This window comes from Mirounga leonina, unplaced genomic scaffold (genome assembly GCF_011800145.1).
Source record: "Mirounga leonina isolate KUSES-001 unplaced genomic scaffold, KU_Mleo_1.0 Mir_201, whole genome shotgun sequence".
Lineage (NCBI taxonomy): Eukaryota > Metazoa > Chordata > Mammalia > Carnivora > Phocidae > Mirounga > Mirounga leonina.
In genome coordinates this window covers 24751049-24773635 of record NW_023270504.1, presented here as the reverse complement: position 1 = coordinate 24773635, position 22587 = coordinate 24751049, and the positions used below count along the sequence as shown (strand labels likewise).

At 55.9% G+C, this 22587-nt stretch overlaps 2 protein-coding genes across 5 annotated transcripts; both read left to right on the top strand.

Annotated features, from left to right (window-relative positions):
* Nucleotides 1-816: 816 nt before the first annotated feature.
* On the top strand, nucleotides 817-6424 carry PTMS (parathymosin). The gene is made up of 6 exons (XM_035027851.1): nucleotides 817-845; nucleotides 1510-1969; nucleotides 5122-5193; nucleotides 5415-5493; nucleotides 5636-5697; nucleotides 5869-6424. The coding sequence occupies exons 1-6, from the start codon at nucleotides 817-819 to the stop codon at nucleotides 5917-5919; spliced, it is 753 nt and encodes a 250-aa protein (XP_034883742.1). The 3' UTR covers nucleotides 5920-6424.
* A 133-nt stretch (nucleotides 6425-6557) lies between these two features.
* LAG3 (lymphocyte activating 3) lies at nucleotides 6558-14028 on the top strand. 4 transcript variants are annotated; one of them, XM_035028348.1, is made up of 8 exons: nucleotides 6558-8290; nucleotides 8600-8747; nucleotides 9133-9419; nucleotides 10046-10303; nucleotides 10723-10998; nucleotides 12627-12869; nucleotides 13122-13252; nucleotides 13784-14026. In XM_035028348.1, the coding sequence occupies exons 1-8, from the start codon at nucleotides 8233-8235 to the stop codon at nucleotides 13910-13912; spliced, it is 1530 nt and encodes a 509-aa protein (XP_034884239.1). In that variant the 5' UTR covers nucleotides 6558-8232; the 3' UTR covers nucleotides 13913-14026. The 4 variants fall into 4 exon arrangements, with proteins under 4 accessions (XP_034884239.1, XP_034884238.1, XP_034884242.1 ...); XM_035028350.1 differs by having other exon boundaries at nucleotides 8049-8747; nucleotides 13784-14028; XM_035028347.1 differs by lacking the exon at nucleotides 12627-12869 and having other exon boundaries at nucleotides 6558-8747; nucleotides 13784-14027.
* The last annotated feature ends 8559 nt before the right edge of the window (nucleotides 14029-22587 follow it).

The window sequence follows — 22587 nt, the reverse complement described above, 5'->3', positions numbered from 1 at the left end:
GGTCCGAGATCGCTAAAGACATCCCTGAGTGAGTCAGAGAAACAGACTGAGATAGAGATGGAAAGATCTCAGAGAAAGATGATCAGAGTCCGGCAAGGAAAAACCTGGGTGGGGCTCCAAGATTTTTGAAGAGATGCAGACTGAGAAACTGATAGGAAGAGTGGGAAAGAGAAATTGGGAGGTGTGAACACCATAGGACCAAAAGATGGCATATTTAAGCACTCAGATACCAAATGATGATGATTGATCAGTGTGTCTTTCTTGTTAAGAAAATGAAAATGATAAGACAAATAATGATAATGATAGACAAATATGGGAGGGCACACACACCAAGGATATCTTTTTCCAAACCCTAGCCTTCCACTCCATCCACCTTCCTGACCATTAATACACCCAGCTCCTGAAACCCCCAAGCTTCTCAAAATGATCCAAAGATACTGAGACTGCAGGCCAGGAACTGAGGATGAGTGGAACGGGGTGGGGTGGGAACTCCAGACCTTGCAAAGGAGGCAAATACAATCCAGAAAGGCTGGGGAAGATGGCAGCAGAGGAAAGAGAAAAGCAAAGAGAGGGAAAACGTAGAAGATCAATCAGGACCTGAAGAGAAGAATAGGGGGAAATCTTCGAAGGGTATAGGGCCAGGTGTCAGACTCAAATGATACAGGAACAGTGTGGTCCCGGACAGGGGGGAAGGAGATCAGAGATGGGAGGGTTGAAGAGGGGAATGAGAAGTGGAGAAGAGGCAACAGAAGAATGAGAGACGTGAAGGATAAGTGGTTGTGAGGGAGGGGTCTGGGTACAGATGAATGAGCAGGGATGAAGAGAAAAAGACCAGGCAAAGACGAGTGAGATGAGATGGGCGAATAAGAGCGGTCCAAGATGGAAGAGAATGAAGGAGCCTGGAGGGCCTCTGACTCCTCTAGATCTCCAGAAAGATCCAGGAAGGGAGGAACCCAGGCGGGTTCACAAAAGTCAGCCTCGGGCAGGACAGAGGGTGGGTTGCCCTTTTGGCCCTCCCATCCCCTCTTAAGGCCACCCAGAGAAACGAGATGCAAGACGAGAGGGGAAAGCCAGCGTGATGTGGAAGTATCCCCGCCACCCTCTTCCTCTTCTTTAAGCTTTTGGTTTCTCAAATACCTGCCCGGCCTCTCCATCTGCTTTTCCCACCCCATCCCTTGGCAAAATCTCAGGGTTTCTTGGGGGTGGGGGTGGGGAGGGTCAGTCGGATTCTGGCCAGCCCTCCAGTCCGCCCCCAAAAGACAGACTCCACTTTCGCAGATAGTAGGTCGGGATTCGGAGAGGTCCCTCCCCGCAGGAACCCCACCCCTTCCCACCTCCTCGCCCCACTCCCTTCTCCGCGACCGTCAGTCTCTCCATTTCCCCCTCCTGGTCCTGTCCTCCCTCCCGCCTCTCGCGCGCTCCCTCCCCTCGCTTTCATCCTCCTATCCCCACCTCGCCAACCTCCGCTTTCATCCCCCTCCCCTCTCCTCTCCTCCCCGCTCCCGCCAGCCCCACCCCTGGGAAGCCCCTCCCGTCGGGCAGCGCCGCCTTTATAAGCGGGTTCCCTGCCCGGGGGCGGCAGCGGCTGGTCGGCGGCAGCTCTGCTGGTGCGGGGGCGGCAAGCCGAGGACCGAGCGACCGCGGCCGGAGCGCGCCGGCCACCGCCCGCACCGCCCTTCCGCCCGCCCTCCGGACGGCCGCAGCCCTGCGGGTCTCCGCTCCAGACCCACCCCCGCCCCACCCCGCGCGCCTCTGCCGCCTCTTCCAGAGACCCAGCTTGCTGAGCGGCCGCCGCTGCCGCTGTCGCCGCCGCCGCCGCCACCGCGCCAGGTTCCGGCCGCGGCCACCCTCCGCCGTCCAGGGCCCCTCCGTCCCGGCCCCGGGACCCCGGCTCCCCGCCAGCCCCGGCCCCGGCCCCGGCACCATGTCGGAGAAGAGCGTGGAGGCAGCGGCCGAGTTGAGCGCCAAGGTACGGGCGGGGACGGCGGCGGCCCGAACCCGGCGCGACCCCCGGGCTCCGCACCGTCTGGCGCCCCACGCCGCCCCCGACGGCCCCACGCTGCCCCGGCGCCGGGTCCCGGCGGACCCCACTCCGCCCTCCCCACCCCCTCCCTCCCCTGCCCGGCGCTGCCTACCCCGCTTCGCGCGGCTCCCGCCAGCGCCCTCTAGCTTCCTGAGCGCGGCGCGCCGCGGCTCCGGCCTCGCCGCTCTGCCCGCGCCCGGCCCCCGCCGCCGTCCCCACCCCTCCCCGGCTCCGGCTCGCGCGCCTCTACCCCGTCCGCTTCCCGTCGGAGCGCGCCGCGGCTCACTTTACCGTGCCCCTCCCCCGCTCCCTCTCTCCGCGCCCCGTTTCCCCGTCTCTCCTTCCAGTCTGACCTCACCTTTCCTCTGCTAAGCGGTTTGACATCCTCCAGAGTAAACAGGACTCTCCCGGGAGGCTGCTCTGCTCTCGGGCCCCTCCCCTCGAGGCCCAACCTCTCGGACGGCTACTGCCTCCGTCTGTTTTCTCCTTCTCTCCTTTCCTTCCGTCTGTATCCATTTCTTCCCCCATTGGCCTTCAGCTCTCTTTTCTCTCCATAGCCTCCTCCAGCCTCTCCCCCTCACCCCCTACACACACTTAAAGAGTCTTGGATTCCTAAAAATCATGAAGGGGGCGAGAATCGCTTTCGAGAAAGCTGAAGCTCAGCGTTGCATGGCATTGCATCGAGCCGTCCTTGCTCTCATCGGCTCCCTTCCCTGGCCCCATCCCTTTGCCCTTGCTTCTCTTCCAGCCTTCCTCTAATTTCCCTAGGGAACCTGCTGAGTATCGCTTTGGGAAATTAATTCGGCCAGCGTTTGGGGGCTGGGAGCCCGACTTTGGTGGGGGGTGGGGTTGGTTGTTGAGGAGGTCACAGAGGTCTCCTAGAGGCCCCCCGAAGTGAAAGGGGGCCACCAACGGGATTAAAGGCAGTGGCAGAGAGGGGCTATGTGTGAGAGCCGATAAGGTGTGCCGTGGGGCCCTCCGGTGGGCTGTGTGGTGGCATGTGACTTCGCTGAGTAGGTGTCTTTGTATGTCTGAAATCCAGCGAGTGTGTGGGACTGCCCGTGTCAGTTACATGTGTGCATGTGGAGACGGGGATGTTCTGGAGCCATGTTGCTGCTTTGTGAGTGCCGAGAGGCTCCACTGCCCTCTTGTGCGGTCTCGAGAGTGTGTGCCAGAATGCCCAAACACCGGGCCATGTGTCTCCGGATCTCGGGGGCGCTTCTCTGTTGCCGGGCGTGTGAATCGGTGTCAGCCTGTGTCAGCGTGTGGGCCTGTGTTGAGTAAATGAGGCCAGAGAGCTGCTTAGCACAAGACCTCGCTCACATACCCTCCTGGAAAAGGGATCATGGAAGGACAGTGACCAGAAGGACGGGACAGGGGAGGAGAGGGCCCGGCCCCTTGGACTTTGGTCTCTGGTAGGCTCCCTCCCTCCCTGCTCTAGAATTCTCCCTCCCTCCCTCTGTCAGCCTGGATGGGAAACTCAGGCCAGGGCAGCACAGACCTGGTGCTGGGGCCCCCAGAGAGAAGCCGACCAGCTCCTGGCTCTCCAGGCCTGGCATGCAGGGGAAAGCCTACCAGGTGGTAGGAATGCCCTATGGACCATGTGGCCAAGAAATGAGGACAGGGAAGTGGCAGGAAGAAACGGAGCTAGAGTGAGAGAGGCCTGTGTCCTGTGTTCCCCTTAAAGGGAGAAGGGAATTGGGTGTCCTTCCAGGTCAACCATTCTGCACCAACCCCTACTGCTGTCCCTGATCCTGGTCCAGAAAGGACACACCCTCCAGGGTGATCTACTCACACAGAAAACTTCCATCCAGGGCGCCTGGGTGGCTCAGTTGGTTAAGCGACTGCCTTCGGCTCAGGTCATGATCCTGGAGTCCCTGGATCGAGTCCCACATCGGGCTCCCTGCTCGGCAGGGAGTCTGCTTCTCCCTCTGACCCTCCCCCCTCTCATGTGCTCACTCTCTCTCATTCTCTCTCTCTCAAATAAAATCTTTAAAAAAAAAAAAAGAAAAAACTTCCATCCACATGGAATCAGATACGCAGAGTTGTCACCAACACCAGATCAGATCACACAGGGACATCCACAGTTGATCGGCGCCTGCCATGGGCGCTTGGGGAGGGGGTTGGGAAGAGGACTGGAATCTAAACTGGAAGAGCCCGTGTGGTGTCCAGAGAGAAGGGACCCAGGAGCATCCCCGTCTGCTATAGCAGAATGGGACATTAAAGGTGTGCCCGCTGGGCTCCTGGGGTGAAGGAGGGAGGGTACTCCAGACAGGTACCTTCTCCATCTACCATCTCATCTCATCCCAGCCCGGACGCAGACCTTGTTTGTCTTCATCTACCATGGCCAGTACCCTCTCCCTTCCATGTTGCCTTTATCCTCCTGTACTGCCATTCCCCCTGGAAGTGGTTACTTCTACCCTTCTACCATGCCAGTGCACACACCACGGGCACACCACACCACCCGCCGGGTGTAGGGAGGAAGAAACTACTCGAACTGGTTTGGAGTAGGTGTGCATCATGCTAGGGTGCTCCCCTGTTCCCGTCGTGTTTGGCCACGTAGGAGCCTGAGGAGTAGGGGGACACACGGACAGAGAAACAAAGGCATTCGAGGAGGCTGAGGGGGAAGCTGGGAGAGATGCCCAGGAGAGAGAGTACTCAGGAAAAGGCCCCAGAGGTAGACAAAAGGCAGAGCAGGGCAGGCAGCGGGAGGGGGCAGGCCAGGAAGGCGGAGGGACCTCAAGAGGGGGTGGGGCATGGGGCTGTGAGCAGATGGAGGGGATTTGCTTTGCTGAGCTGAACTCTTCAGCCCGTGAGGTTTTGGAGAACTTGATGGGAGTGATGAGCAGTGACGTTGGCCGGCCATTCCTCTGTGTTCATCACTTTCCCTCCTCCCTTGAGTCTTGGGGATGGTGTCTGGTCCCAGCCCCCTTGTGGCCTTGTGGACCCTGGGACCTCTCTTCTGCCTCTGAGCTGCTGTAGCCAACTCCTTCCTTCTCACGGTCCTCTTAAGATCACTGCAGAGGGAGAACGGGGCGAGAGGGACCGGCTGCGGCTCATTTGTGGTGACAGGAAGGTGACCTCTTTCTCTCTTGTAGGACCTGAAGGAGAAGAAAGAGAAGGTGGAGGAGAAGGCCAGCCGAAAAGAGCGAAAGAAAGAAGTGGTGGAGGTGCGGAGGGGTCAGGTGGAGGATACTCGGAGTTCCCCTCCACTTACCTGGGGGTGGGGGGCGCTGGGTCCTGCCTCCGCTCTGGCCCCTCCCACCCTTCTGGCCCCTCCCACCCTTCGGTCCCGACGCCCCTGCACCCCTGCCATTGGTGGTGGTGGAGGCACGCGACCAGTCTGACGCCGCTCCCTCGCCCCTCACCCCCTCACCCCCGGTCCCCACAGGAGGAAGAGAACGGAGCTGAGGAGGAAGAAGAAGAAACTGCTGAGGACGGAGAGGAGGAGGATGAAGGGGAAGAAGAAGGTGGGGAGGCGCAGGGGAGGCTGGGCTCAAAGGAACAGAGTCAGGGTGGGTTTGAAGACCTGAAGCAGGGCTGAGGGCGACCACAGGGGGTCTGTGCCAGAGCTTCCTGCCCTTCCCCAATGACCCGTTTCTGGCTCCTCAGATGAGGAAGAAGAAGAAGATGAGGACGAAGGGCCCGCGCTGAAGAGAGCTGCTGAAGAGGAGGTTTGGGCTGGGTTGTGGGGCCTGAGGGGCTGTCAGGGATGCAGCAGGGGCTGGGAGTCCTTTGGACTTGGACCTGGATCCCTGTGGTGCACGGGTGGGGGCTGGAGCAGGGCAGGGACAGGGGGAGGTCCCTCTCCCATTTTGCAGCTAACCCCAGCTCTCCTTCCACAGGATGAAGCGGATCCCAAGCGGCAGAAGACAGAAAATGGGGCGTCGGCATGAGCCCCCTGCCAATGGGCTGGGGGTGGGAGGCCCCTCCAGGCCTGGAGGTGGGGGTGAGAACAGACGAGTGCAGCCACTCTTCACCTGGCTCCTGGCTCTGGACCCTGCACCAGAGCTGCCACCCTCTTTGTCCCCAGCCTTTCTCATGTCCGCCTCTCCAGACACTGCCCCTTCTATTCTCACTCTGCCATTGTTCCACCTCTTGACCTGCTCCATCTGAGCTCCCCAGCTGGTCTCCAATCGCTCCTCTCCCTGACCCTGCTCTCTCCCTCCCTCCCCGACCCCTCCTCTGGTAGCCTCTCCTTCCTCACCTCTGCATCCCAGCCTCCTGTCCTGTCCATCCCTACCCTGCCTGATCCCTGGGTCTCCCTCAGATCCCCTTCTCTCAGACAGCGCCAGGCCGGGGTGGGGCCAGGGTTGGGGCCGAGCCCCACAGCTGCCCCCCTCCCTTCTCCTCCCCTTTTTGTATAATTTAATAAAGAAACGGTCGCGCTTCTGTTTTTAACCTGTCTCCTGCTTTCCCGGGGCAGGGGGAGGGGGGTGGCAGATGTCACATTCCATCAGGACCCTTGCCTTCTATGAAAAAGCAGCTGTACCCTCCTACCACCTACCACTCAAGAAGACAAGATCAGCACCCCAGGGGTGGACATGGAGCTCGCAGCTTCTTTGAGAACTAACTTCTTTCCTGGTTTTGGATTCTTGGGGATGCTCACCCCCAGCAGAACACACACACACTTCCCTGCTAGCCCACACCAGGTCTAGACACTGCTGAGCCCAGTGGAAAGCTACCAGCTCTTGTTGTGCTGAACCAGGCAAAGAAGTAGCCTCAGAAACAGGAAGTCCCGCCCTTGAAGTGGGAGAGGGCTGGGAGGCCTGGGTCTCAGCCTCCTGGGACCTGGAGAGAGAGTTGTCTGGCATCAAACGTGTCCACCTGGTAGTGAGGAAGTGAGCACTTGGTCAGGCAGGGGAGAAGTCTGGGGCCTCTTGTGGGTCCCAGGTGTGGTGCAAGTTCTTGGCACCCATGCTCCACCTCTCTGGGCTGGGCTCCTCTGGCTGGGTGGGGTGGGGAGCAAGAGTTCCCTTCTCTCAGACTTCCTTCCCTAGTTCTGTCTCAGTTTTTCTTGAGTTTGATCTCTGTTGCAGGATTTCTGCATTTCTCCATATCCCTTGCTCTGTTAGTTCAAAACCTCTGGATTGGGAGAACCTGCTGAGTACACAGTGATCTTGAACTGGATGGGTGTGTGTGTGTGTGTGACTCATTGACCCCACCATTCTTCGAGAGGACATCCATAACTCACCCAGAGTCTGGACTACAGACACACCTTTTGGCTTCATACTCCATAACTGACCTTGGTCAATTAATCTTTGAGTTGCCTCAGTTTCTTCATCTGTATAATGGGGGATATCAGATTTCATGAGTTACTATCTGTAAAGTATCCAATACAGTCCCTCCACCCCGTATCTTCACTAGTATATAGTGAAGGCTCAATATAATGTAGCTTTTCTTTTTCTGAGGACTTGGGGTGCCCCTCCCCAGACCTACCATTTTTTAGGTCTGCTTTATTCCCAGGAGCCATGGGATGGGTGGGGAGGCAGGCTCATGCTAAATGAAAGTCCTGGGAGGTTAAGGGAATGAGGGAGGAGATGAGTACCAAGGGAAGGGCTTGCCAAGAAAATGTTGAGACTGGAGCAGCAGCTTAGAGGTGGGCAAGCAGGTAGTTCCAGGCAGAAATGGCTTGGAGAGAATGCAGAAGGTCCGCGGGAAGAGGAATAGTCAGAAGGGTGGGGGAGGGTTCGGCGGGGACACCCAGGACCGAGGAAATAAACAAGGGGAGCGCCACCACAGAGGTGGAGGGTAATGCTGCTGGGAATCAACCCCCTCAGACTTTCCACTGCGAAGCGAAACCGTGAGCCTTGGGGTGTGTTGGGGGGGGCAACGGGGAGGGGAAGTGGGGAAGGTGGAGGGAAGGCAGAAGGACAGGGTTGTGGGCCCTGGGAGCAGCAGAACTGCCTCCCAGCTCAAGACAGCCACCTTGCCTCCACTCTACTCTCTGCCACTGCCCTGCCCATTTGCTGGAACCCCCTGACCCCCCCTCCCAAACTCCTGCTGCCTGATCTGGCCGGCTTGCCTCTGGATTCCAGCCCTCTAGTCATTGGTTCTTCCCTCTATCTCCAGGTCTCTGTCCTTGTCCCTCTTCTAGATTCCCTTCCTCCACCCCATATCTTTGCAACACACTCTTTTGTCCATCTGCCCCTCCTTTCTTTCTGACCTCTTCCCTTTGGGGGGCTCAGCGTGGCCCAGGCCTAAGGGAGATGTGGGAGGCTCAGTTCCTGGTTCTTCTGCTTCTGCAACTGCCGTGGGTGGCTCCAGGTAAGACGGGGCTGACCCTCTGGGAGGGCTGCCCTCCAGACCCATGGGTGGGGGAGGGGGTGGTCAGCAGGGATGTCTGGACCTCACAGATGCCAAGTTCCTTAGCTTGGGTGGATTCTTCTAATGCCTTGCTTGGGGCAGTCTTTCTGCCCCCAAAGCCTCTTGTCAGTCTTCCCGTTGGGTGGGGAAGGGACAGAAACCCAAGGTCTTCCTCAGCCCCGTTTCTCCTTCAGGTAACTGAGGCTCCTTCTCTACTCCTAAGTCTTTTAGCTCATGGCCCCTCCCCTTGGCCTCTTTTTTCCTCCCCAGTGGAGGCTCCAGGGTCTGGGACAGAGGTCCGGGTGGTGTGGGCCCAGGAGGGGGCTCCGGTCCAGCTCCCCTGCAGCCCCACAGCCCCTCTCCAGGATGTCAGCCTTCTGCGAACCGCAGGGGTCACTTGGCACCACCTACCAGACAGGTATGCACCCCTAACTTGGGCAACAGGACCCCCACATCCAACAGCAGTGGCATCCAGACTCATAACCCCAGGCCCAAGCTAGCCCTCTGTCTCCTCCCCTGAGCTGTCAGTTCCTCTGAAGCCAGAGGCTCAGCTCCCCCCGCTGCCTTTCCTGTCTTTCCTCCGAAGCCTGCTCCCCTCACACCTGCATCCCTTCTACACCTGCCTCTCCAGAGAGTGGGTGGCGCTGGCCCGACCCGAGGGGAGACGGGGATGAGGACGGTTAGCGGGCCAGAGATCTTCCTTTTGGGTGCCTTTCCTCATCCTCGAAGGGGGGTTGGACCGCCTCTTGCCCCGGGCTTGTTACCCCTCGCATTTCTCAGTGCCGTCCCTCTCTCCTGCCCAGCGGTCCTCCGGCGCCCGCGCCCAGCCTGCGCCCCGCCGCGCCCTCCGCCCGGGGCCCGGGTCCGCGGCGCTACGTGGTGCTGATGCTGGCGGCCGGCGGCCTGCGCAGCGGGAGGCCCCCCCTGCAGCCCCGCGTGCAGCTGGACGAGCGCGGCCTCCAGCGCGGGGACTTCTCGCTGTGGCTGCGCCCGGCCCGACGCGCCGACGCCGGCGAGTACCGCGCGGCCGTGCACCTCCGGGACCGCTCCCTCGCCTGCCGCCTCCGTCTGCGCGTGGGCCAGGCCTCCAGTAGGTGGGGGCGGGCCGCTGGGAGCGGGGCTGGAGCCGGGGCGCCGCGGTCCCTGTCGCCCCGGGAGGCAGGAAGGGCCGGGGCAGGGGCTGTGCTTCCCGGGAGGCGCCCTGGGCCCCGCCCGAGAGCCCCCGGAGGGGAGCGGGAGGGGGTGGGGAGCAGAGTGGAAAGGGCGCCCCCAGAGAAGCACGTGTGTGGGGAGAGGACCCTCTGGAGAGACTGTCTCACCCCTGGAGCTCCCCTCCCCCACGCACCTGGGAGTGCCAGGATGGAGGAGGGGAGGCACCCCTGGGTTGGGGGGAGAGTGCAAGGCTAGAGTGACTCATTTCAGACATCTGTAGCTCAGGGGGTGGGCTGAGTGGGGATCCTCAGGCAAGGCGTGGAGAAAGGGAAGGGTCGACCATGTCAACCAAGGATACTGGAGGCCTGGGGGGGGCGGGGGGCGTGTGCAGGGGAGGGAGGCAGGAGATCCCAAAACATCCATTTTAAGCACCTCCAGGTACCAGGCACTGGACTGGTGGGGGTTGGGGAAGGGGGGTTTGCGGGCGGTGGTCGGAGGACGGTTGGGGAGGAGAAGACAAGTGTTGGCGGTGGGGCTAATCAAATCTTCTTTATCCGTGAGCAGTGACTGCCAGCCCCCCAGGGTCCCTCAGGATCTCCGACTGGGTCATTTTGAACTGCTCCTTCAGCCGCCCTGACCTGCCAGCCTCTGTGCACTGGTTCCGGGGCAGAGTCCCTGTTCACGAGTCCCCCCATCACCACATAGCTGGAAGCTTCCTCTTCCTGCCCCAAGTCAGCCCCTCAGACTCTGGGCCCTGGGGTTGCATTCTCACCTACAGAGATGGCTTCAATGTCTCCCTCACGTACAACCTCACCGTTCTGGGTAACTCCTCCAGTCTGCCTTCACCCTTGACCACAACCCCTCTCTGCCCCCCATCACCTCCCCCTGACTTATGGGTCCCCAGACCAGGTCTTCGGCAGCTAGCGCCCACTGTGAATGCTCTGGGCCTCACGGCCCCACTCCCTTTTACCTCGCATTGCAACCTTTCAGCTGCCTTCCCCACTTCTGGCTTTTCCCTGGGCCATCCAGCCTCACTGGGCCACCTTTGGCCTCCTGGTGGCCCGGCCCACATGAGGGGCTCTGAACATCCTCAGTTCATCCACATTACTCTGCTCCCTTGCACTCTTCGGAGCTGGACCACCTCCTTTGCTCTTCTGCCTCCCGTCCCTGCCGCCCCAGTGCTCCAGCCTCTCTGTACCTCCCCCTCTCCACTTCAACTTTGGCTTCTCCTTCTTTCCCAGGTCTGGAGCCCTCAGTGCCTCTGATGGTGTATGCTGGAGCAGGTTCCAGGGTGGACCTACCTTGCCGCCTGCCCCCCGGTGTGGGGACCCAGTCTTCTCTCACTGCCAAGTGGACCCCTCCCGGGGGAGGCCCTGACCTTCTGGTGGCTGGAGACCATGGCAACTTTACCCTCCAACTGGAGGCTGTGAGCCAGGCCCAGGCTGGGGTCTACACTTGCCACATCCATCTGCAGGGAGAGCAGCTCAGCGCAACGGTCACTCTGGCAGTCATCACAGGTCAGCCCCAGGTGGGAAAGGATGAGCTCCCATCGCAGGGGAGCTGGGACAGGGAGGGCAGGCCGGCGGGCCAAGACTGGGCAGATCCGCCTCATGATACAAGGCCACCGTGTGCAAGTTGCAGAGGCTGCCCTGGTGGCCTCCTCTTTTCTCGCCCCCACATAAAGAACCGAAACTGAAAATCTCCCCTGAGTCACTAGGTGAACATTCCACTCTCCTCTAAGGGACTCCCCTGCTCTGAATTGGGAGGAGGGTCTGAGAAGTTAGAAGGAGAGGTGGCAAAAGTTTGAATGGTTCAAAAGAGGTGGACTCTATTTCTAGAATCCTCATCTACTTGGGGACCAGTGCTTGGCTTAAAGTTGCAGGAAGTGGCTTGGATTTGGGAGGAGTTAATAAATCAGTCCCTTGGTCAGCAAATATTTACTGAGCAAGGACTGTTTTTTTTTTTTAAGAGAGTATAAAACAAACACAGAAAAACAACAACAACAACAACAAAAAGCCAAAACTCAGAAAGCATGTGTTGATGGATTGGTAACTAGGAGGCACAACAGCTCAGCTGTGTCTGTAGTATTCACCTGGGGTCACTAAACAGTAGCACCTCGTAGTAGGTGCTTAATAATGTACATTGGTTGAGTGAATCAGTGAGTACCCTGACAGGTCATACATCTCCCAAGGGCCAATGCTGATAGCTCTCCGTCGATGTCATACCCATACCCCAGCCTCACTCCGAACCCCATCCTTTCCTCACACCACGTGTCCTCTTGCTGACTTAGCCTTTCTGTCCGTAACTCCACCTGTATCCCACTCCCCTGAAACTTGGCCTCCTGTTTCCTCCACATCTAGTCAGCCCACAAAGCCTCCCAACTTTGTCCGTCCTAGGTCTTCTTGAGGGTCCGCTGTTTCCGGTTAGTTGTCCAGGCTCTCTGCACGACAGCTCACTGGGAGAGATTGTTGCCCCTGTAGAGAAGGAATTTCTCAAATCACAGGCCTGGGAAGTGCCAGCCTCGGGGTCTAAGGTCCGGTGTCTGTGTTGCCAAATCCTCAGGTGGCTCCACCACTCTGCTCAGCTCAAGACCCTTCACCACTGGTGTCCTCCTACCGGCCCTCTCTCTCACCGTACAGCTTTGAGATGCTCTGTCTGTAGACGGATGGGTCAGTTCACTATTCTCTGAACATTGAGAAAAGGGGGCAGAGTTCATTCAGGGGCCACCTCAAGGCAGGGGGCACTGATGTGAGCCAAGTCATGGAAACAAAAAAAGTGCAAGGTATATTGGGAGGGGGGCAACACACCTGACTGATCTTGGGGTTTCTGAGCATTTGAGTGGGAAGTCGTGTAAAAGAATCCAAGATGGTATTTGTTACGTGATCCTTCCGGGCCAGTTTGAGTTTGAACAGTCCCGGAGGGCAGTAGAGAGCTTGGAGGCTGTTAAGCTGCAGAGGGATCTGCCGGGAGCTTTGTCTTGATAAGATTGATTTGGCCCTGACCCCGAGCTCCTCCCCTCAACCTCACCCAATCAGAGCCCAGGTGAGAGCCTGAGTGCCAGGCGATTGAGACGGGGGGAGTTGAATCTATGGTTTCAAGTAAGGGGGTCGGGCCCCCAAAGATCTCTTCCCTCTGATTTTCTCAGTGACTCCCAAATCCTCTGGGTTACCTGGCAAGCTGAGAAAACTGCTTTGTGAGGTGACCCCGGCGTCGGGACGAGAGCATTTTGTGTGGAGCCCCCTGGATAAGCAGTCTTGGAGAGGTTCCCCGGGACCCTGGCTGGAGATGCAGGAGGCCAGACTCCTTTCTCAGCCCTGGCAGTGCCATGTGTACCAGGGAGAGAGGCTTCTCGGGACAGCGGTGTACCTCACTGAGCCGGCTGGCCCAGGTCTGAGACCCCACACGTTCGGGACCAGTCGTCTTGACCCCACTTTCCAGACCCCTCCCCACCCGCATTCCAGATCTTTTCTTTCTAACCTCCGACTCTTGTCCAGGCCCCAACCCACTTCTGTCATTCATTAGCTAATGATCCTGGATAAGTCCCTCAACTCTGGGCCTCATTGTCTGCGGAATGTACGAGGGTGTGGCAAGATACCCTTCCAGCTATGACCCAGTACCTAATGCTATACTTCTTCTGTAGGTGCCCAGAGCTCTGGGAGGGCCCCAGGTGCCCTGAAAACAGGCCATCTCCCTCTCTTTTCCATCCTTGGTATCCTCTTTCTGCTCCTTTTGATGACTGGAGCCTTTGGTTTTCACCTTTGGAGAAGACAGGTGAGCCGGGGACACCCCTCAGCCCCCACCGGCCACTGGCTTCCCCTCTTTTCAGTTTTCTTTTCTTTTTTTTAAGATTTTATTTATTTGACAGAGAGAGACACAGAGAGAGAGGAAACACAAGCAGGGGGAGTGGGAGAGGGAAAAGCAGGCTTCCTGCTGAGCAGGGAGCCCGATGCGGGTCTCGATCCCAGGACCCTGGGATCATGACCTGAGCTGAAGGCAGACGCTTAACAACTGAACCACCCAGGCGCCCCTCTTTTCAGTTTTCTGAGTGCTGTCTGGCACCCCTTCCTCAGGGAAGATGACCAAGGCAGACTCCTCATCCTGCCTTGAGAGCCCCCCTCTTCATAAGCCTCTCCAGGGACTCCTTGTGCTTGAAGGACCCAAGGGAGGCTTGAAGGGGCTGAGAAAAGGCCTGGGACCAGAAGGGGAGGGCAGGGGCCTGGAAAAGAATAGACTCATTCAGTATCCTCCTTATTGTCTTTCCCTTCATCCTTCTCCGCACCCACCCTCCATGTCTTCCCACAGTGGCATCCAAGAAGATTCTCTGCCTTGGAGCATGGGACTCACCCACCTCAGGCTCAGAGCAAGATAGCGGAGCCTGAGCCGGAGCTGGAGCCGGAGCCGGAGTCGGAGCCGGAGCCGGAGAAGCTCTGACCTGGAGCTCAGGCAGCCCGCAGATCTCCACAACTCAGCCCAAATAAACTCCCTGTCAGCAGCAAGCCTGAGTCTGGCTCCTTCTGTCCAGGAAAGGTTCCTGTGTCTGCCCAGCCTCTGGGGGCTCCCTTCTCCCACCTCAGCCTTCCAACCTACTTTCCCCAGCCAATCTCTCTTATCTTCCTCTTTTCTGTTCCCGGCCTCTCCGTGATTCTTTCTGCCTTGGTCTTTCTCTTGCTGTCTCTCGCTCTCTCTCTCCCAGGTAGTCGTTTTTCTGAAGCTCCAAAAGCCCTCACCCCTTACCTCTACAGCTCTCTTCTGCGTCCTTTGCTCATGTTATGCTGGCTGCCCTGGTTTCCTTTGTATTTTTGTTCCCCTGGCCCACCCCACCCCACACTTGGCTCCATTTCACATTGTCCTTGGCCCTTTTGCTGCAGTGCGCGCGCGCAGACACACACACACACACACACACACACACACACACACACAGAGGAGCCCTGTCATGTCACGTCCTCCAGGGGATCAGGTCTTGCGACCTTTCTGGGCAGCTGGCTGAGGTTCCTGCTTGCCTCCTCCCCACCCCCACGTTCCCTGGCTCTGGGCAACCTGTGTGGTCCCAGGCACGAGAAGACACTGCCACCCAGTGGCCACTGTTTGTCATGCCATGGGAGGTCACTGGGCAGGCGGGGGCAGGCTGGAGGAGACCAACAGCGCAGTGGTCCAGGCGGGCCCAGATCCCTGCGAGCGGGCACCACCTCTGCGGTGTTCACTTTGTGCGGTCCGCGTCTGAGTGTGCACCAAGCAGCGGTCACGTCCCCTGGGCACTCTCCAGGAGAGGGACCGAACCATGCCCGCCCAGGACACAGAGCCCCGGCCCTGGCAAGGTTACGATCCAAGTCTGACAAAGGGGAGCGCTGCGAACAAAGGGCCCCGTGGAGAGAAAAATGGCCAGCAAGACAGCTGGTTGTGGCACAGCTGTGGGAGTCCAGAGACCTGGCTTCGGATCCTATCTCTGCTGATGTGACCAGAGCTGACCTCCTCAGCCTCGGTTTCTTCCTATTAAGTGGAATAATGATAACGACCCATGAAAAGGCGTTGCTATATCAAATGGTCAAAGGGCATTGAAAACTGAGGTGCCCCCGAGTATATGATGTGCTTGTCGGGTTCCCCACTTGTGAAGGAGGTAGCCGGCCCGTTCTGGTCACGCCAGGAAGGGTACCCAAGCCCCACAAGCATACCTGCCTCCCTCGTTGTCTGTCTTTGTCTTGGAAAGAACATTCCCCTGAGGCGTGCTCACTGTCCTTCAGCAGAGCACACACACAGCTTTGGCCCCCCGCACCACCACCCCCACCCCCCGGGGAAACTAGACCTCCATCTGTGATACGCGCAGGGCTCTGGACTCAGCTGCACACAGCTCTGCCAGGGAATGTTAACCCTGGACAGGAGGAAACAAAGATTGGACGGGAGTGGGAGTGAGCCTGCAGGAGCAGGAGACGCATGGTGGCAGACACCCTACTTCGTATCCCACCGAGCCTGGGTGCCACGTGCACAGTGACACAAACCAGGAGGCTGAAGACATATCCCTGTGGAGACACAATGGCGCGAGACTTGGGGACAGAGGGGTACCTTTGTTCTGGGCAGAGCCTCAGAGGGCGAGGGGCACCCTCTGAAGCCTGAGTAATGAACCATTTAAAGCAATCTGAGTTTTTGAGCCTTAGGATGGTGGTAACCCTTGCCTTGTCACAGGAGGAGAAACAGTGACAAGGAAAGAGGTGCTGACACTCACCAGAGATCATCACGTTGTAAGGTGAAGTCCTGAAGTTCCTTCAAGAAGCCTCGAAAGCATCATCCCCACCGTTTACTGTGGGCTGGGGACAGCTGCTGAGGAGACCCCTCAGGTCTGCCCTATGACCCTGCTCTCCATAGCAGTAGTGGAAGCCCCCATGTTTTATTTTATTTTATTTTATTTTATTTTTATTTTATTTTATTTTTTTGCCTCATGTTTTAATGGGGCAGGGGTTTCCTGGAAAGTTCTGTGGGTGGCAATTTTCCTTTCTACTGGGTAACAACTATGCCCTTTGGGCTTATGAGAGTAGTCATCAAGGATTCACCGTCGTCTATGTGGGGACTTCCCCGTGCTCCTGAACGAAGGGGACAGGGAGGGGACAGAGGCAGAATGAAAGGCCACCTCGTTCCTCTACCCACTAAGAAAGAGAAGAGCAAAGGGTAGAAGGAAGAGGGGGCATGAGGCTTTTGCATACAGGGCTCCTTCTTTCATTCTTACTCCTTCCTCTGTGGGATCTCTCCTAGGGGTGACACATTCCTGCTCCTCCCCCTTCCCCTCCAAAGCCCCATTCCCCATCTGGCAGGATAACCTCCGACCCTTTTACTGTCCTCTTAAGGCCCCCCAAAGAGCTAGGTGAATTTATCTTGCATCTCCAAGTTCATTGGCAAACCAGTGTTCCAGGTTGGGGTCCTGGAGGGGAAGGGACACGAAGGAGGTGGGGAGCTCAGGAAACTTCAGTGGGGGCTGGGGTGGTGGATCATCTTAAACCCTTGTTAAAAAGAAAGGAAGTGGGGTGCCTGGGTGGCTCAATAGGTTAAGCTCAAGTCATGATCCCAGTTCCCTTCTCAGCCGGGAGCCTGCTTCTCCTTTCTCTGCTGTTCCCCGTGCTTGTGCTCTCTGGCTCTCTGTCAAATAAATAAGTAAAATAAAAAAAAAATAAATAAATAAAAGGAAGGAAGCAAAAAAAAAAAAAAGATGCTCTATTAGTTACCTATTGCCACATAACAAGCCACCCCAGAAGTTAGTAATTTAAAACAATAAACATATGATCTCACACCGTCAGGAAGCTAAGAGCAGCTTAGCTGAGTGGTTCTGGTGCAGGGTCTCTTGTGAGGCTGCTAAGATGTGGGCCAGGGCTGTGGTCATCTAAAGGCTTGGCCAGGGTGGAGGATCTGCTTCCAAAAAGGCTCCCTCAGGTGGCTGCTGGTCAGAGGCTGTATTTCCCCCGTGAGTGGGCCTCTTCATAACGCTGCTCGCTGCAGAGCAACTGGCTTCCTCTGGAGGAGAGAGTGGCCAAGAAAAAAGCTACCATGTCTTTATAACCTCATCTAGAAAGGGATACACCATCACTTCTGCCCTAGTCTATTGGTCACACAGACCAACGCTGGTACAACGTGGGAGAGGACAACATAAAGCATGAATTGGAAGTAGCAGGAAGCACTGGGGGCCATCTTGCTTATGACGGCTTGGCTATCGTAGGGGAACAGTGCCTGAGAGAGAGAGAGAGGCCAAATGAGGAGAAGGAGCGTCTCTGAGTTCCTCCATCCCTAGCCTTGCAGTGGGCCTGACAGCCTCTTCTACTGTCTACTGTCCAGAGGTTCTGGAAGCCAAATGAGGTCCAAGGTCTTGCCAAGTCAAGTGTGTCAGGCAAGAGGCCATACTGTGCTCATTCAGACCCGTGGTCACATTTGCCAGTGTGCCCCCCACTTTGACTTGGTCTTCTCATGTCCCCGGACCAGGGCAGACACAGAAATTTCCCTGCCCCACCATCCCCACCAGGCAGAAGTGTTAGGGTTCAGGCCTGAGTCCCTGCTGTTGCCGCCCACCTCCCTCCAAAGGAGACGAACAAAGAGCTTAGGTGTCCCTGCTCAGGCCCCGCCCCCAGGTGGAGTTAGCCCTTTGAAGGGAATGGCATTGGGCTGAGGATGGCTTCCAGCTGCTGTGGCTGACAGTTTCTCCAAGGGCTGCAGGTGCAAGCCGGCTGAGCCCAGGCCGAGCTCTGAAATTTGTCTGCTCCAACCTCCCACGGGAGGCGGGAAACCCAGGAGCCTCCCCCCGAGTTGCCGAACATGGTCATAGAGCTAGGGGCGAGAGGGCTGGGGTGGAGGTGGGTCAGGCCTCCAAGACTCTTGTTTCCCAAACAACAGCCTCGATCACCCCTCCCCCCGCTCCCCCATCTCCAAGCCCTGCCCCCAGCCCCCTTTGCAGAGGGTGTCGGTGCAGCTGCAGAAGGTTCTGGTAAGGAGGCCACCACAAGACTGCACCTGGGGCTTCCAACTCCTTACTCCACAGGCTGCTTTACCCCTTCTCCACCAGCCTGGTCCGTGACACTCCATCAGCAGGTCACCAAGTGGGTTTCACTCTTCTCCCCATCTTTCTCCCACCTTGGGCTCCTTCCCCTCCTCCAGCCTGGAGACAGAATACACACAGCAAAAGTAGCTCTCTACCAGGAAGCAGGAGACTTCTGAAAATCCCCATGTTCCATGCTTACAGGCCTGTGATGGAGCAGTTTCACTTCAGTTTCTTCTTCTGCAGAAGGGGGAACAGTAATACCCACCAAAATGTCTGACATGTGCAAATGTATGTGAAAGTGCTTGGAAAATGGAAAATCACTCAGTCGATGTGAGGGATCATGGTGGCGTGAAGCCTCAGGAAGCCCCAGACGTGCTTGTCACCCTCCTACCCCTGCATCACTGTGGGAGAAGACTTCTCTTAGCTGTCAGCCTGGCCTTCCTTTTTGTTTGTTTGTTTGTTTGTTTTTAAGCAATCTCTACACCCAGTGTAGGACTCAAACTCATGACCCTGGGATCAAACTCAATCCCAGGACCAAGAGTCTTGGAGGCCTTCCAACTGAGCCAGTGAGGAGCCCCCATCTTGGTCTTTCTTAATGCAGAGGAGAGGCGGTGGGGGTAGGGGGGCCATCCGGGGCTGGGGCCCCAGCAGCTAAGTTGGAATCCCAGTTCCACCAATATAGTTTACCAGCTCTGTGACTATTAGCAATTTTCTTAAACTCTCCGAGCCTTAGTTTCCTCATCTGTGTGATCTGGAGAAAAGCAGTTATGCCCTCTCATTGTCATGAGGATTACATAAAACCTACAACCATATAAAGCACATAGCAGTCCTAACCGCTCAGCAGAAACTTCCTCTCTCCTCCTGTTATCTTTTCCTGCTTTGGAAACCCCAGAGGGAGAGCCAGGTTCTTGGGGCCTGTTAACTCCTGAGAATCCAACTTCATGGGCGCACAAGGTCACAGACACAAGGGCTGGACAGCATCACACAATCCAGCTGGTCATCGGTTGCAAATTGGTGGCCCTACGCTAGACCCAGCCCTTCGGAATGCTTGGTTTGACTCACTCAAGGTTAGAACAACAACAGAAAAGTAGGTGCCAATATTAAAATTAGGGGATATCATATAAATGTTTGGTTTTCCAGCTTCCCTTGAAAGTTTGGCAGAACAGGCAGGCAAGTCTGAGTTTGCATCCTGGTGCCACCTCTCCTGTCAACGCAGCTGGAGCTGTGCGGTCAGTGGCTGCCCTCATTACAAGACGCCCATACCCTCCAGGTGACCCACCTCAGTCCCCACCCCTCCCTACGTTTACAGCCAGCCTGCTTTCCCACTCATGTTACCTAGCAGGCTCCTGTAGTCATTTGGTTTTGTGATCCTTGGCTTTCCATTCATTCATTCATTCAAAAAGGATTCAACAGGAATTTAAATAAAATAAAATAAAATAGGGGTGCTTGGGTGGCTCAGTCAGTTAAGTGTCTGCTTTCGGCTCAGGTCATGATCTCAGGGTCTTGGGATCGAGCCCCATGTTGGGCTCCCTGCTCAGCGGGCCTGGGGGAGGAAGATGAGCAGTTAAGTGTTTAAAGGGTACAGAGCTTCAGTTGGGGAAGATGAAGAAGTTCTGGAGATGGATGGTGGTGATGGCTGCCTAATAATATGAATGTACTTAATACCACAGAACTCTAGGCTTCAAAATGGTTAAAATGGTAAATGTTATGGTATGCATATTTACCACAACAAATTTAATACCAATAAACATCAATACAATCAATACAATTCTATTTCTTTTTAAGAGAGAGAGTGCACCCGCGTGCCCGAGGGGGGGTTGGGAGTGAGGATGGAGGGAGAGAATCTTAAGCAGGCTCCACACTCAGCATGGAGCCCAACGTGGGGCTCAATCCCAGGACCCTGAGATCATGACCTGAGCCAAAATCATGAGTTAGACGTTTAACCGACTCACCCACCCAGGCACCTGTCAATATTTTTAATAAAGGATTCAGTACGTAATAAGGGTCTACCAGGCCCAAGGCACTCTGCTGGTTGCTAAGTAAGACAGATGTGGTCACCACTTGAGCCTGCCAGAAAGACACTAAACAATAATTTCATAACTATAACACGTGCTTGTAAGGGAGAAGAAGCATGGGGTACTGGGAGATCCTACCTTATTAAGGAAAGCTTGTTTCAACTGAGTAGCTTGAGAGGAGGGGTCACATGCAGAGAGGATAGCGAAGCAACAAGATCCAGACACACAAATTCTGCTACGAAGTGCGGGGTGGGTCGGGGGGTGCCCCCTCACCTACCTTACCTCTGAAGCACCTGCCTCCAGACTTCTTTTAGGTAAGAAATCACCTTCAGTCTCAGTTAAGCCTCTATCATGTTGAATTTTCTTTCACTTGCAGCAGAACCCAATGCTCCCTGATACACACTACCCAGGGAAGCCTTTCTTGATCTCCCAGTTGAAATAAGGTTCCCTATAATAAGATCCCCAGCACTCTGGGCATCTCTTTTGTAGCATGTGTCCAGTTGTGATGACATTATTAATTGTTTAGTTTCTATGAAACAGGCTGGAGTGGTGACCACATCTAGCTTACTTATTACATCCCCAGCACACACAGAGTGCTTTGGGCCTGGAAAACACTTGAAGAAGGGTGCCTGGCTGGCTCAGTCGGTAGGACCTGCAACTCTTGATCTCGGGGTTGTGGGTTTGAGCCCCACACTGGGTGTAGAGATTACTTAAAAATAAAATCTTAGGGGCGCCTGGGTGGCTCAGTTGGTTAAGTGTCTGCCTTTGGCTCAGGTCATGATCACAGGGTCCTGGGATGGAGCCCCACGTCAGGCTCTCTGTTCAGCGAGAGCCTGCTTTTCTCTGTCCCTGCTGCTCCCCCTGCCTGTACTTTCTCTGTCAAACAAATAAATAAAATCTTAAAAAAAAAAAAACAAAACACCAGCTTGTTGAATATATGAATGAACGGGCAGAACTGGATTAGTTCAGAGGTTAGAAACTTAAATACCGGGCGCCTGGGTGGCTCAGTTGGTTAAGCGACTGCCTTCGGCTCAGGTCATGATCCTGGAGTCCCGGGATCGAGTCCCGCATCAGGCTCCCTGCTCGGCAGGGAGCCTGCTTCTGCCTCTGACCCTCCCCCCTCTCATGTGCTCTCTCTCTCTCATTCTCTCTCTCTCAAATAAATAAATAAAATCTTAAAAAAAAAAAAAAAGAAACTTAAATACCTATTAGGACCGGTGAGGTAATGTAAATGAGAAAAGCAGGCAGGCTATAAACAAGTCTGAGGCAGAGGCTGACGCCTGAGGAGGACACACACCCTCCCTGTAAGGACAGCCCTTAGAGGTTGCACCGAATACTTGCACTTACATCCATTAACTGAAATTGAGTCATTTAGCCACATCCAGATGCAAGGGAGGCTGGGATTCAGTATACATTAAATCTGGGCAGCCATGAGCTCAGCTAAAAAAGGGACGGTTCTGTTAGTAAGGAAGAAAGAGACAACATTTTGGGGACAATGAAAAGTCTGTGCAGAGAAATAGCGAAGATCTGAAGAAGGAACAAAACTTTCCTTGATTAGTGGTCCTCAAAGTGTGGCCCGTGGGGGGGAGGGGTCCCTGAGACTCTTTCAGGGAGATTTTGAGGTCAAGCTACTTCCATAAAAATAATAAGACACTATTGGCTTTTGTCACCATGTTGACGTTGCGATGATGTTGCAAAAGCAATCGGGGTTAGACGGCTGCCTTAGCACAGATCAAGGCAGCGGAGCCAAACGGGGCTGTAGTCATTGTGCTCTTCACTGCCAGGCACTTGCAGTGAAAAAAGAATAAAAATATTAATGCCACTTTCACTTCAGAATGCCTTTGATGAAGCAGTAAATATTAATGTTATTAAATCTCAAACGTTGAGTACACTGTGTTATAAAATGAGAAGTAGCATGACTCCTTTCTGCTGCAAATGAATCACAAGGTTGTCTCAAGTGGAAATGCCTGCATCAGTTGTTGGAGTTGCAAGCTCAACTAGTCACTCTTTTCATGGTAGGGGAAGGGCATGGTCACATGGGCACATTTAAATGAGCACTCAGGCTGTTGGTGGAGGATGGCCTAGAGGACGAAAGAATGGGGATGCCAGGAGACAGTGAGGAGGCAGGGCTTTGGTCCCGGCACAGGATGGGGATGGCACCTGGGGTTGGAATGGATGGACCAGTGGTGGTGGGGCAGAGTGGCTTGGATAGACTTCTGAGAGAGTTCAAAGGTAACATCCACAGGAAATGGCAAATAAACACATGGGAGGGGTTGCATGAAGGAGTCAGAGAGTATTCCCAGTTTATTTGGCCTGAGCAGCTGGGAGGTGGCAAAGCCCTCGCTGAGTGGGGGACTTGCAGGAGAAGTAGGTCTGGAGGGTAGTGGTAAGCAGGTGATAAGTGTACTGTGGGACATATTGGGTTTGCTATGTGTGGTGAGCGTCCAAGTGGAGATGTCCAATGGGCAGGAGGATCTACACATCTGGAGCTCGAGAGAGACCTGGGCTAGAGAAATACTTGAGGGTCTGGCCAGAGTTGAAGGGCCAGAGGAAAAGGGTCTGGTCAATTGTCATTCTGGGGG

Excerpts from the sequence above, each read along its gene's own strand:
- LAG3 (XM_035028350.1), top strand. The coding sequence starts at position 8,233 with ATGTGGGAGGCTCAGTTCCTGGTTCTTCTGCTTCTGCAACTGCCGTGG. Across the intron at positions 8,748-9,132 it reads TGGCACCACCTACCAGACAG|CGGTCCTCCGGCGCCCGCGC; the intron begins GTATGCACCCCT and ends TCTCCTGCCCAG. Across the intron at positions 12,870-13,121 it reads CACTGAGCCGGCTGGCCCAG|GTGCCCAGAGCTCTGGGAGG; the intron begins GTCTGAGACCCC and ends CTTCTTCTGTAG.
- PTMS (XM_035027851.1), top strand. The coding sequence starts at position 817 with ATGAAGAGAAAAAGACCAGGCAAAGACGA. Across the intron at positions 846-1,509 it reads AAAAGACCAGGCAAAGACGA|CCCCACCCCTGGGAAGCCCC; the intron begins GTGAGATGAGAT and ends CGCTCCCGCCAG. Across the intron at positions 5,194-5,414 it reads GAAAGAAAGAAGTGGTGGAG|GAGGAAGAGAACGGAGCTGA; the intron begins GTGCGGAGGGGT and ends CGGTCCCCACAG.